General features: G+C 55.1%; 1 protein-coding gene across 2 annotated transcripts in view; it reads left to right on the forward strand.

Annotated features, from left to right (window-relative positions):
* NKAIN1 (sodium/potassium transporting ATPase interacting 1) overlaps positions 1-12,656 on the forward strand; it is a 36,932-nt gene extending 24,276 nt beyond the window's left edge. The window contains exons 2-7 of one of the 2 annotated variants that reach the window (XM_054513016.2): positions 7,489-7,626; positions 8,989-9,069; positions 10,362-10,559; positions 11,251-11,311; positions 11,924-12,005; positions 12,143-12,656. In XM_054513016.2, coding sequence (XP_054368991.1) covers positions 7,489-7,626; positions 8,989-9,069; positions 10,362-10,559; positions 11,251-11,311; positions 11,924-12,005; positions 12,143-12,152 — 570 coding nt within the window. In that variant the 3' untranslated portion in view covers positions 12,153-12,656. The remainder of the gene's footprint in view (positions 1-7,488; positions 7,627-8,988; positions 9,070-10,361; positions 10,560-11,250; positions 11,312-11,923; positions 12,006-12,142) is intronic. The other variant, XM_064589597.1, reaches the window with a different exon arrangement.
* Positions 12,657-13,542: the final 886 nt, after the last annotated feature.

Genomic DNA, 13,542 nt, shown 5'->3' on the forward strand with positions numbered 1-13,542 from the left:
GAGAGGGGGAGTAATTTGCCCAAGGTCACACAGTGAATCAGAGACTGACTCGGGATGGAACTCAGGTTTGCTGGACCCCAAATGGGGAGCTCTTTCCCACCTCAGCCCTCTTTGAACTAAAGTCAATAACGGTACCAGGCTGGACCAAACCATTCTTCCAAAACTTCAGGGACCCCTCCCTCATCATTCCCTCAGATGGCCTGACTTCTGTATCTAAGTCCCATGGTGACACAGCTGGGATTTTGGCCAGGAAAGTAGTTGACTTGCAGAATTGACTGGCAAGGGCTTGGGCACCAGAGGCTTCTGGTGGGTTCTGTGGCCCAGAGCCCGGTCCCCCTCCGCCCTTTCCCCCAGCCAGCCTCCTGGGGCTGGGGTGGGCCCATCTGTATCATTCATCCCTTGCCCCCACCTGGTGTTGGGCTCCTGGGGTTGGCATCTAGACAGACTAGAGCATCCTACTGAGAACAGAGGCAGCCCTGACTCGGGCTGAAGGTTCCCATGGCAACCGCATCCCCCTTGGCTGGCAGCTACCTGATAAATAAATAATCTGGGTGGGGGTGGGGAGCGAAGGGCAGGGGGAGGGGCAGCCGGGGAGCTTCGTGGTGGCTTCACTTGGGAAAGGAGAGGGGCAGGTTAGGCTTGAGGTGGCCTAGGGGGCTGGGCTGGGCGGGGAGGGGAGCTGGTAGTATTGTAATGGCCGGGTGAGTGCACAGCAGCGGGAGAAAGTGGCCAGAGGTGACAGGGATTCAGAAGAGCAGGAGGGAGAGCAGCACCTGAAACTGAGCTTTCTGGCTCTTGCACTTGGACACATCATGGGGCCCAAACACTGGAAACGGACCAGGTTTGGGCATATTAAGTTCATGATGAGCCGTCGGATGAGTAGCTGGTTATAAAGGGGCTGGAGGCTGAAACAAGAACAGGTAGTGCCTGAAGGTTGGGTGGGCACACGTTTCCTTGCACCCAGGAAATGGCCTGGGGGTGTTCTGACACTTAGGGGCCCGGCTGCATGGGAGGATGAGCTGCACGGAAATCAGGAGTGGCCAGGGAGGATGGAGACCGAGTTTCACGTTAGCATCTGCTGTGTGCCAGGCTCGGCTCTCACCAGCGGGAATGCAGTGGTGAGCGCCTTAGGCGGAAATCCCTGCTCCCAGGGAGTGTGCCTTCTAACGCAGGAGTCCGACCGTAAAAGGGAGTGGGTAGTACGGTAATCTATGATAAGTGCCATGGAAAAAATAAAGCAAGGGGCAGGAAGGGAGTTCTGCAGCAGAATATAATTTTAAATACTACCTTAAAAAAAAATGGGGCACCTGGCTGGCTCAGTTGGTAGAACATGCGACTCTTGATCTCAGGGTCGTGAGTTCTAGCCCCACATTGGTCGTAGAGCTTACTTTAAACATATATATAAATTAACAAATAATATGGAATCTCTCCACCACCATACAAGGGAGGTATTGTGAATTATACCCATTCTGTGGGTGAGGAAACTGAGGTGCAGGGGAGTGAGGGACTGGCCCCGTGGCCCAGGGATTCTAACGGCGGGTCCGCTCCTAGCCACTGAGCCAAATGGTCGTGTGCACGCGGGCCGGGGGAGCTAGTGGCGGGGAGGGCGTGGAGGCCTCTCAGCAGTTCTGGCCCTGAGAGCGTTGAGATAGGTGAGGATGGGGCTTTTCTCTTTTACTTTTTTTTTTTTTTTTGACAGAGAGAGACACAGCCAGAGAGGGAACACAAGCAGGGGGAGTGGGAGAGGGAGAAGCAGGCTTCCTGCTGAGCAGGGAACCCGATGCGGGGCTCGATCCCAGGACCCTGGGACCATGACCTGAGCCGAAGGCAGACGCTTAACAACTGAGCCACCCAGGTGCCCTCTCTTTTACTTTTTTAATGGAACTGGCTTGAGTGTGCTTAGGAGCTAGTGCGAAGGATCCTGGGCACAGGGAGAGGCTGAGCTCCAGGCCAGAAGGGTCCGAGGATGGTGTGAGCGCCTGAGAAGATAGGAGGTGGGGTCCAGAGTGTAGGCGGAGGCACCGGGCAGAGGAGAGGGCAGGCAGGGGCAGGCAGAGGCCAGGTCCCAGTGTGAGAGTGAGGCTGGAGGAGTCCCAGGAGGGTGGAGGGCAGTGAGATCGGAAGTGGTCAGTGGGGAAAGTGGGTTCCCCAGAGAAGCCTAGTTGGGCTGTGGGATGGCAGGGGGGCCTCTCAAAGTTGGTGGTTGCGGACCTGCATCTGTCGCGCACCGGATCTGCCTGGGGAGTGACTCTCTAGCAGCGCTAGGCTGCTTTGTAAGCAGGGAGAAAACTGTTAATTGGGTTTGTGCAGGTGTGGGCTTCCCCTGACAGGTGCGAGGGAAAGGCAGAGGGGTATGAGAGTCTGGCTTACAAGCGAAGCTCGTGCCGAAGTGAGGGGGCATTGTGGGGTCCCAGCAAACGCAGCAGGGATATGAGGAACCGGGGAACGGGAGGGGTGGCGGGTGAGAGGCAGGGAACCAGATGCGCTGGACCCGGTTGGTCACCATCCCCGTTAGCGGTGTAGGGAAGCCAGCTGGACCGGTCCAATGGGAGCTGTTGACTTGGTGACTTCGGAGGGGGGGCAGCTGTGGTGATGCCACAGTCCAAACAGCGGCCATGGAGGAGGAGCAATGGGGAGGGGGAGGTCATGGGGATAGTGTTTGAGAGGTTGAGGTGCTGGACGGGGTGGCTCCTGGATGTCAAAGGGTGACGCAGGGGTGAAACTCAGGTCCGGGGAAGGGCAGGGCCTGGAGGCAGCAGTGAAGGAGGTAGACTAGCCGCGGGGCCTGAGCCCAGGGGCACGGGGCTGTCCGGGTCTGCAAGCAACTTGGGGACCCCAGAGGCTCCCCACTTGCCTTTGGCCCGAGGAACATGGGATGTGAGCGGAGCACAGAGCATCCTTGGGTGCAAACGATAGGGCTGGGGGGGCCCTGAGGGGGCCCTGATGGAAGGAGCTGCAGCTTGAGGGCCACAGGCTGGTTTGGAAGGGCTCGTGAGAGGGGTGGGGGCGGGGTGGGTGGGTCAGGCGAAGCGGCACCGGGCCTTGAGGGGACGAGGGTGGGGAGGCAGAGGGGCAGGCAGGTGGGACTTATGCTGTGGGCCTGACAGATCCACATAGGATCCAGGGGACTTGTTCTCATCCGTCACTCTGGGGTGGTTAGGGCACGTGTCCTGCTTATCCCGGGTCTTGGGGGGGGGGGCATTGGCAGGCGCAGGGGCTTCAGCGATTGTCCCAAACCCTGCGGGCTGCCCTGATGACGGAGTAACTGGACGGGGCACCTGGGTGGCTCAGTCGGTTAAGCATCCAACTTTTTTTTAAGATTTTATTTATTTATTTGACAGAGACAAAGAGAGAGAAGGAACACAAGCAGGGGGGAGTGGGAGAGGGAGAAGCAGGCTTCCCGCTAAGCAGGGAGCCCGATGCGGGGCTCGATCCCAGGACCCTGAGATCATGACCTGAGCCGAAGGCAGATGCTCAACTGACTGAGCCACCCAGGCGTCCCGCATCCAACTCTTGATCTCAGCTCAGGTCTTCATCTCAGGGTCATGAGTTCAAGCCCCACGTTGGGCTCCATGGTGGTATGGAGCCTACTTCAAACAAATAACAACAAAAACATGCAAAGAAAAAGCACTCAGACGGGTAGTGGCCAGCCCCCCCCCCCCCCCGCACCCCCATCACGCAGGAGGCTGCATCAGTTGCCAGCAGGAGCTTCTGCCATAGTCCTGGCCCACCTAGGAGAGAGACTCAAGACCTGGCTTACCGGTTGACCAGGTTAAAAACAATTAGCCCAAAGTCACTTTTTCCCTCCGTGCATGTGCACTTGAAATTTTTTCGAAGGAGCAGGTTGCCATTGTCTCCACACTAGTCCTCTCATCAAACTAACAAGGCCAGCTAGGATTTACAATCACTGCAGCCCTCGGATTATTGTTCTAAGCTGGTGCAACCAGATGGGAAAGATATTCCCCCTATTTGTTTGTTCTTTATTGTGTAATTAGCTACATCTCGCAGCTGCACAAGCAGAAATTCTTGAATATCTGACTTGGTTTTCTAATAAAAAATAATAACTTTAGGATTGAGATATTTATAAGACGCAGAATCTCAATTAAAAAATATATATGGAGAGACACCTGGCTGGCTCAGTTGGTAGAGCGTGGGACACTTGATCTCAGGGTCGTGAGTTTGAGCCCTGAATTGGGTATAGAGTTTACTTTAAAAAAAATTAAGTTTATACCTGGGCGGCTCAGTCGATTAAGCGTCTGCCTTCGGCTCAGGTCATGATCCCGGGGTCCTGGGATCGAGCCCCACATCAGGCTCCCTGCTCCGCGGGGAGCCTGCTTCTCTCTCTCCCACTCCCCCTGCTTGTGCTCCTGCTCTCTCTGTCTCTCTCTCTGTCAAATAGATTAATAAAAAAATCTTTTAAAAAAGGAAAAGGGAAATGAAGGCAGGACTTCAACTGTTGTTTCAGCCACTCAGGGGTAGTAGCTGGGGCGGGGGTGGGGCAGGGTAAAGGAGTGTGGAAACTCCCAGCAAGCCTTCGGTGCCCAACTAAGAAGCTCCACTGTTGAGTCTCCTACTAATTAGCCACTGTTTATTTTTTTTTTTTAAGATTTTTTATTTATTTATCTGAGAGAGAGAATGGGAGACAGAGAGCATGAGAGGGGGAGGATCAGAGGGAGAAGCAGACTCCCCGCTGAGCAGGGAGTCCGATGCGGGACTCGATCCCGGGACTCCAGGATCATGACCTGAGCCGAAAGCAGTCGCTTAACCAACTGAGCCACCCAGGCACCCTAGCCACTGTTTATTAAGTCTAGTTGTCTCTCAGTCTTTGTGATGTCTCCATATCCTCACAACAACTTCTTGGGGAAAGGATTGCCTTCCCTATTTACAGTTGAAGAAACAGGCTCAGAGAGGGAAAGTAACTTGCACTGAGTCACACAGAGCTGCAATTTGAACCTGAGTTTTAGTGATTCCATAGCTTTTCGTGGTAACAGTCCCACTGCTTGCTTTGTCAGTGAGGTCCCCGAGAACCCAGAGGGGTTGGAGCAAGAGCCAGGGGCGGAGCAGGGTGATACCATGTTTTTCGGGGGCATTTCTAGGCAAGATGTCTCCCCAGCTACACTATGAGCCTGGGCAAGTCTGTCTCAGCCACGTCCTCTGTCCTCTGATGGCAGTCTCCTTGCCAGGACCAGATGCGAGCTGAGTTGAGAGATCAAGTGCGCCCCAAACCACCAGGGCTCCCCAAGGCTTGGCAGAGTCAGGGTGGAAAGGAGAAGAGCAGAAGTGGGGCAGAAGCTGTTGGGAGCAGGGAGCAACCTGGGGAGTTTCTCCCCAAGGGCAGCAGACCATTAGAGTCAAAGGTGGAAGGCCCTTAGAGATCATGTAGTCCAGTGGTCTCTTCTGTATGGAAGAAGGAGCTTGATCCCCACTGGGGAAGGTGGTCTGCCCCAGGTCACCCAAGAGTCTGTAGACTCTCAACCAGAATCCACACCTCTTAACTCCAGTGCCAATGCCAAGAGGGAAAGTTGATAAGTTGGTGCCAAGATGGGACAGGTGACAGAGAAAAGCAGAATGACTGCCCGGCTCTGCCACCTCCCTACTATGTGACTTTGGGGAAGTCACTTCCCTCCTCTGAGCCTCATGGTCTCTTGCTTCAGAACAAGATCATGATCTCAGCTCTGCCTTTCTGCCAAGGAACATCCAGTGAGCGATGAAAGCTCTTTACAATCTGCAGGGCCCTGCAGGAGGAGTCACCAACAAGAGGCAGGCTGGCGCCAGGTGGGTGGGTGCCAGGGCTGGGCCTGCAGCTTCCTGGGTCTCTGCCCGAGCTTTACCATCTGTGTGGTAGCATCAGCCCCACCTCCTCCCGCTTCCCTGCCAGGAAAACGGCTTCTGGGATCTTCCCTGTTCCTTCCCAGCCAGATCCTCTTCTCTCCCCTTCTATTTTAATCAGGACTCTGGGTTGCAAGTGACAGAAATCACAAGTACAAGGAGGGAGAATTCGTTTCCAGCATGGCTAGATCCTCAGACCGAAAACGATGCGACCTGGGCACTCCCCTCGCTTGTTCACTCTTTCTCCCTTTCTGTCCCTTTGAGATGGCAAAGACAGCCACCAACAGCTCTGAGCGACCCTGTACCCGTTCAGATACCCTGGCAGATAGCATCTCTGTCCCGGCTGCTCCAGCAGCTCTCCGGGGTGACTCTCGGGAGCAGGCCACAGGGCGAGTGCCCAGCCCTGACCAGATCCCTGTATGTCAATGATCTGGTTAGGACTGAGTCATGAGCCCACTGCTGAAATTAGAGGTGGGCTCAGCCCCACCCAAGGCACATGGACTAAAGGTCCAGGAGGCGGTTCCCAAAACAAAGAGATGGGTTCTTTCACCAGGAGAAGAAGTATTGGACAGTCAATAACAATGGATGTCATTGGCACCTGTGTTCTTAAGTGTATCAGCTGAAACATTGAACCAGGGGCTCCTGGAAAGGGAGGATTGATTGCATCCTGTATCGGTTAGCTTTTGCTGGGTAACAGATCATTCTAGAGCAGCAGTTTAAAACAATCATTTTATTTAGCTCTTGATTCTGTAGGTCAGCTGGGTGATTCTTCTGGTCTGGCTACGTGTTTTTTGGTCAGTTGGTGGGTTGGTTGGCATCAGAATGATCTAGGATGGCCTCACTCACATGTCTGATGGTTGACGGGCTATCATCTGGGGGGCCTTGGTTCTCCTCTTATCCTCCAGCGGGTCACAGGAGCTCTTCCACATGGTGCTCTCTGTGTTACAGGTGTAGGAATTGGGCAAGCTCCAGGGCACAAGCAATTTTTTCAAAAGGTCTTCACTTGCACTATGCTTCCTAAAGTCCCATTGGGCAAAGCAAGTCACATGACCAAGCATGGAGTTACTGTAGAAGGGTACTGCCAAAGAGCACGGGGACAGGGGGAGAAAGAACTTGAGGTCAGTTTTGCAACCTACTGTAGCTCCCTTGGGGAAGGGGAATAAAAAAAAAATTCCTTTCTCTGCAGCCCATAGATTTCATGGGCCAGGGCAACCTCCAGATAGCAGTCCTTGGAAGAGGGGACTCAGGCCCAGGGACTTTCCTGGGCCCTTCAGCGCCGTGGCTCAGCCCTTGGCCAGGGCTGGGGGAAGCGGTCTGGATCCTAACTCCACCTGCTTCGAGCCCCACATGAGGCAGGGGCAGGTGCTAACGGGGAGCGCCTCTTGGCAGGGAGGAAGGTGTTCTGAACCCCGGCTCCCTTCTATTAGCTGTCCCCAAAGTGATGAGCAGGGCTCCGTCTCAGTTCATCCCCACAGACTTGCTTCCATCTCCCCATCTCCCTGTGGTCTTGTGGGGCTGGGATGGCTCTGGACTGTACAGTCAGGCCACAGTGCCTCGTCACCATGGTAAGGGGTGTCACCTGCTCCACGAGGTCGAGGAGGAGTCCCTGTCCTCCCCTTTCAGGTGGTGACTGTGGCCTCAGCCTGCTCTCTCCCACAGGTCGCTGCGCTGGAGCGGCAGATCTTTGACTTCCTGGGCTATCAATGGGCTCCTATCTTAGCCAACTTCCTGCACATCATGGCAGTCATCCTGGGCATCTTTGGCACCGTGCAGTACCGCTCCCGGTACCTCATTCTGGTATGGCTCCCTTGGCCCCTCCCACACCCCTGCCCCTCCAGGCATGAACTGCCCCCCCTTCCCTGGGTGCCCAGACCCCTGCCCTGTCTTAGCTCCAGCCCGGCTGGTGGTAGATGCCCAAGTCCCAGTGCTTCTTTGCTCAGCAGAGAGACGAGATTGATATTTTCCCTAAAGGATTTCCTAGGGAAGAATCCAAATATTAACCCGCTAGGTCATTTAGTGTCTACCATGTGCGAAGCGTACTGCTAAAAGTTTCGCATGTTTACTTATCTTTACAACAGCCCTGCAAGGGATATCTTACCATCTCCATTTTCCAGATGAGGAAATGAGGCTCAGAAAGGTTACGAGGCTTCCTAAGGTCACACAGCTAATAAGTGGCAGGATTAGAGCATCAGACCCAGAGCGAAGGCTCTTGAAACATGCCCACGCTGCCTCAGTAAGCCAGTGCAGGGACGGACTTCATCTTCTCTAGCTTCTCAGGTTGCTTTAAGAGGCTGGCTTGGCTTTGGTCCTTTGCTGTTCATCAAGAATGTGGTATGATGGCAAGTGGGGCTTTGAGGTCAGTGCCTTCTGTGCTCTGATCCCAGGAGTGGATTGTGTCCCTGCCTCCCTCCTGCTTCCTCTTCCCAAGCCTTAGTCCTTGATGGTCTCTGTTAAACTCCTGTGTTTAGCTAGGCTCACCCTTCTCCCCTGCTCTTCCTCAGTGACCCATTCACATGCCTCTTTGGAGGGAAAAGGGACACCTGTGATGACAATGACATGCTCCTGCCACAGCCCATTCTGGCTCGTTCTTGGGCTTCGCCCACCTCCCACAGGCTGAACCTCCCAGAAGCTGGGTGGGCAGGGCCCTTCCAAAGCTCTATCTCACCCGGGTTGGGAGAATCCTTCTCTCCAGCTCTCGGGAAAGCCCCAGGCACTCCGTTAAGCAGCACTGTGTGCTGGGTGACAGAACTGGAATTGCAGGCCCAGGACTTGGGTGGAAATACCCCCTCCTCTCCAGCTCTGTGGAGCCAGGTTGTGTCTATTGTTCTCTGCAGAATGCATCGGATTAGCTGCCAGAGGACTGGAGCCTGAGGAGCAGCCCTATCTCTTCCTAGCTGTGTGATCTTGGAAAACTGAAACCTCCTCTCTAGCGCTTACGTTGGTTATCTTTAGAGAAAGAACAGTGCCTTCCATGCAGGGCTGTTGTAAGGACCGGACGGATGTAATAATGATTTGTAAACTCTAAAGTGCTCTCTGCGTGAGATAGTGCCATCATTTCTCCTTGCAAAGGTCCCCTCGGTCCTTGAGCTCTGTCTCCATTGACAAGCCCCATCCCCGCTCCCCCAGGCCCCACCCTGATCCCACCTCTCCCTTCTCCAGTATGCAGCCTGGCTGGTGCTCTGGGTTGGCTGGAATGCATTTATCATCTGCTTCTACCTAGAGGTTGGACAGCTGTCCCAGGTAAGCCTCAGGCCTGGCAATGCCAGAGGGCAGAGCCTGACCTTTCCTATCCCCTGCCCCAGGGGCTCCTAGTTTGGTCTGGGGCATCATCTCTTGAAGAGACCTCCCTCTACACACCCAAATGATCTGTGCTCCACAGACCCTACCCCCACATTTTAGTTTCTGGCCTCTTCTGCACTTCTCAGAAACAAATGATGGAGCAGATAAGGCTGAGGGGCCGTGAAGATGGGCGGTGGTCCCACTTGATCACAAGCTCAGTAGAAACCAACCACTTGTCGTGGCCCTGAAGCAAAAGTGCTCTTGGGCTCCACACGTGTTCAGGGCAAGGGAGGTGAAAATGTCATGTACAGCATTTGGTAACTGCTTAGGCCACAAAGATTTGAGTCCAGTTCTGATCAGTATTTTCAGAAGGGAAAGAGACGAAGTAGTCTTTGGGGAAAATCGAGAGTGGACCAGATCCCATGCAGAACTATTGAAGAAAGGGGAAGTTTTTAGCTTGTGGAAGAGCAGGCCCAGAGGATACAACTTCTATTTTTAGTATGTAAGAGGGGAAAATATATGAATGGGAACATTGGCTTTGTAGTTCTGGTAGATCTAAGTCCCGGCTCCAGCATTTCCAAACTGTGACCCTGGGCATGTGTCTCACCCTCTCTGAGCTTGAGTTTCCCTGTCTAGTGAGCGCAGATAACCACTTCATGTGGTTGCCGAGGATGAAATGAGATCATACATCCCATCGCAGGGCTTGGCACCTGGTCAGCACCCAGTGAATATTTGTTAACAGGCTGCATGATGAATGGATTGATAAACACAGAGATGCACACCGTGGGTGAGAACCTCTGATCTGGGCCAGCCCCTTCTGCATTTCAGATGGGGAGACCAAGGACTAGAGAGGACAGGTTTGCCCAGGGCCACACCCAGAGAGCAGTGGAGAGGCTGAATGGGCTGTGAAGGGGTCTGTGTTGAGGATTTCACCTATGGCTGGAAAACTGGACTCAGCCACTGTTAGGGTCCCTTCCATCCCTGAAACTTTGGGGCTCCTGTGGGTCGGTCAGCACCAGCCCCTTTCATCTCTGATGGAAGTGTGAGACCTATGTAGTCATCAAGCGCCACCTACTGGCCAAACATAGACTTGCAGAAATGGGCTCCCTCCGTACTCTTCAAAGCAAGCCAGGAGAGGAGGCTGCTACAACAGTCCAGGTGTGACGTAGATCTTATATAAAGTTTCCTGGGGCCTGGGGAAGATCCCCCTGCCCCTGGCCCCAGCTCAGTATTCTAGGCCCCTCTGCCCCCAGGACCGGGACTTCATCATGACCTTCAACACATCCCTGCACCGCTCCTGGTGGATGGAGAATGGGCCAGGCTGCCTGGTGACACCTGTCCTGAACTCCCGCTTGGCACTGGAAGACCACCATGTCATCTCTGTCACCGGCTGCCTGCTTGACTATCCCTACATTGAAGCACTCAGCAGTGCCCTGCAGATCTTCCTGGCTGTGAGTCTTCCTGTCCCCCCTGGCCCACACACTCCCAGAGGTGGACTCCACCACAACTCCTTTGTTTAGCTCTAGTTAAGAAGGGGAGAACCTAGATCTTCCAGCCTGCCTGTGCTTCTGCCTGGCTCTGTCTCCATATCTTGTATCTCCTCCCTTCACCCCCTGCCCCAGCTCCCATTCTAGGAGTGAGCAGGTTTAATGAATAGGATGAGTCATCAGACTATGAGTCAACCCAGTCTCCAGTGTATCTGCTGTGTGACCTTGGGCAAGTCACTTGCCCTCTCCAAGTTTATATGCTTATTAACAGAAATTTATGACCACCTCAACTGTGTAGAGTTGTGAGAGTTAAAGAAGAGTGGCCCCAAGATAGTAATATAGTTCCCAGTCTTGCCCTCAGCGCCCCACACACCCAAAGCCACATAATCCTCATTCCTCTTAACAAACCAGTGAAGTATTGCCCAGGTCCAGCTGGGAAAACTGAGGCCCAAAGAGGTAAAATTATGACTTGTCCAAGTCCACTCACAGAACGGATAATGGGACCAGGTATGTTTGATTATAAGGCCCAGTCATTTAACTTGAAGTTGTTATGGGTTGGCCTTCATCCTCGCACACCCAGTCCCTCCTGTCCTTCTGGGCCCGGCCAGGCAGGGGGTGGAGGAAGAGCTTCCGTCTTCTTTCCTTTCACCCCCAGCTGTTTGGCTTCGTGTTCGCCTGCTACGTGAGCAAAGTGTTCCTGGAGGAGGAGGACAGCTGTGAGTGCCGAGCCCCTAGGGAACGGGGAAGCCTGGCCACACACCACCCCGTGCCTTCAGCACCCTGGACAGAGCCCCGCGCGGCCTGGGAGGGAGGAGACCTGGGTTGGCCAACTGGTTCCTCTTGGTGGGGAAGAAGAGGCGGCAGGGGTGGTGACGGTCGGCATAGCCAGCGCATTCTGGGCTGTGACCCAGACACCCAGGTGCCCAGTGCACGGCTCCAGCACTGCTCTCCACCCACTCCTCTTAGGTTCTGTCCCTCCGAGGACCTCCACGGGGCTCGCCCCTACCAAGCACCTCCCGCGCCCAGCCTCGTCCCCCGACTACCGTCCACCCCCACCTCCCAGGTCTTGCCCCCTTAAGTGGCTCAAGCCCTGCTCCCTTAAAGGACGGCCCCCCCCCCCCGAGGCTTTCCATCCCCTTGGGCTTTGGCCCACTCTGGCTGAGCTCCTGAAAATCCCGCTCTGCTCCGCATAGGTCCTGCAGCAAAGCCCCGCCCTAAGGCTCTGTACAGGGGTCTGGCCCTCAGATTCCTCCTTTTCAGGACCTAGCCTTCCATAACTCATACCCCACAGGCTCATCCCTAACTATGCGCCACCTCCCCTTCCGCAGTTGACTTCATCGGTGGCTTTGACTCCTACGGATACCAGGCGCCCCAGAAGACGTCGCATTTACAACTGCAGCCTCTGTACACGTGGGTCATGGTGCCCAGCGGGGTGGGGTGGAGGGACTGGGGCGTTGCTGTAGGGGAAGGAAAGGCAGGGAGGCGCGGGGAGGGCAGCCGAACCTCTCTGCGGATCCACTTCCCTAACCTGCCTTTGTTTCCTGCAGGTCGGGGTAGCTTCTGTCTCGCGCCCATCCAGTTGCCACGAGCTTGCTGGCTGGACTGACGCCCTGGCGCGAGCTCGGGCCGAAATAGCAGGCGCGCCCCCTGGCGGCTCGCGAACCGACTGCAGCCTGCTCCGGCTGGGTCTGCGGCGGACTTGGACTTGGCCCTTCCAGCCCGACTCCAGGGGTGGCACGGGCTGGGCGGGGGAGGGGATCGCGGGGTTTGTATTTTTTTTATCTCAGCCTTGGCGTGCGCTGGGGCCTCCCTCCCTTCTCCAGCCGCTCCCTTTCGAAACCCTTCACCCCACTTCCGGTCCCCTGTCCAGGGAGAAATGGCATTTGCCCCATCTCACCACACTCGTTCACCAGCCCTGGGGAGAGTTACTGTGAACTAGAAGCAGGAGTCCTGGGTTCCAGTTGCAGCTCCGTCACCGACTCTCTGTGTGACATCTGGCAAGGCCCTTCCTTGCCCTCTCTGGGCCTCAGTTTCCCTCAATTAAAATAATCTCTTAGCAGATGGAGCTCTTTCTAGCCTTTTCATTTGACTCTTAATTCCAGGGGCTAGGCTGGGATTATAATTCCCATTTTGCAGATATGGAAACTGAGGCCCGGAGATATGAAGTGATTTGCTTGAGGCCACACAGCTAGGCTTTTGGTGGAGGCAGGCCTTGAACACAGCATACCTTCTGTAGTTTCAGACTCCAAAACCCAGTGTCTGGTCTCTGAATCCCATTTCCAAGCCCCCATCCAGCTGGGACACTCTAGAGCCCACGTGATCTACATCACACACACCACCACCACCACCACCCCTCGCCAGCGCCTCTCTTGAAGCAATATACCTGTTCTCCTGTTGGGAACCAGATGAACGGAGCCCAGAGCCCTGAATTCAGCCTGACCCACAGGGAAGCCCTCCTAGACTCGGCCCCCATCCACCCTTGGCCAACCTTTCAAGCTCATACCAGTAAGGGGGCTGGGCATATCTCAGCCACCCCACCCCCTTCCAGGTCCCTGAGGCCGGGTCTGCTGCAGCCATGATCCCCTGTCCTCTCAGCAACCCCACCAACCCCTGATGGCTCCATCCACGTCACCCGTTGGAAGACTTGTGGTTCCAGAATGGAAGACAGCTGGTCAGCACCTCCCGATCACCAGTTTTCAAAGATCACCAGCGTTTATGACCACTCCAATGTCAAAGAGAAACCTCTAACAAGCCCAGAAGGAGTTGTGAAGAGGCAGACTAGGAGTGTGGGTCGTGGTGTGGGGTCGGGAGGGCTAGCACCCCTGAGAGCAAAGAGAGATGAGAGCTCATTCTCCCCATCTCCTTCCACAGACACCCCTGAGGACCTTACTTCCTGTGTACTGGCCGTGAGTCCAAGGGCAGGAGGGGCAGCCCTCAGCTTCCCAGT

The sequence above is a fragment of the Mirounga angustirostris genome, unplaced genomic scaffold, assembly GCF_029215605.1.
Source record: "Mirounga angustirostris isolate CCGP_5_RB_7025 unplaced genomic scaffold, mMirAng1.0.hap1 SCAF_4, whole genome shotgun sequence".
Taxonomy (NCBI): domain Eukaryota; kingdom Metazoa; phylum Chordata; class Mammalia; order Carnivora; family Phocidae; genus Mirounga; species Mirounga angustirostris.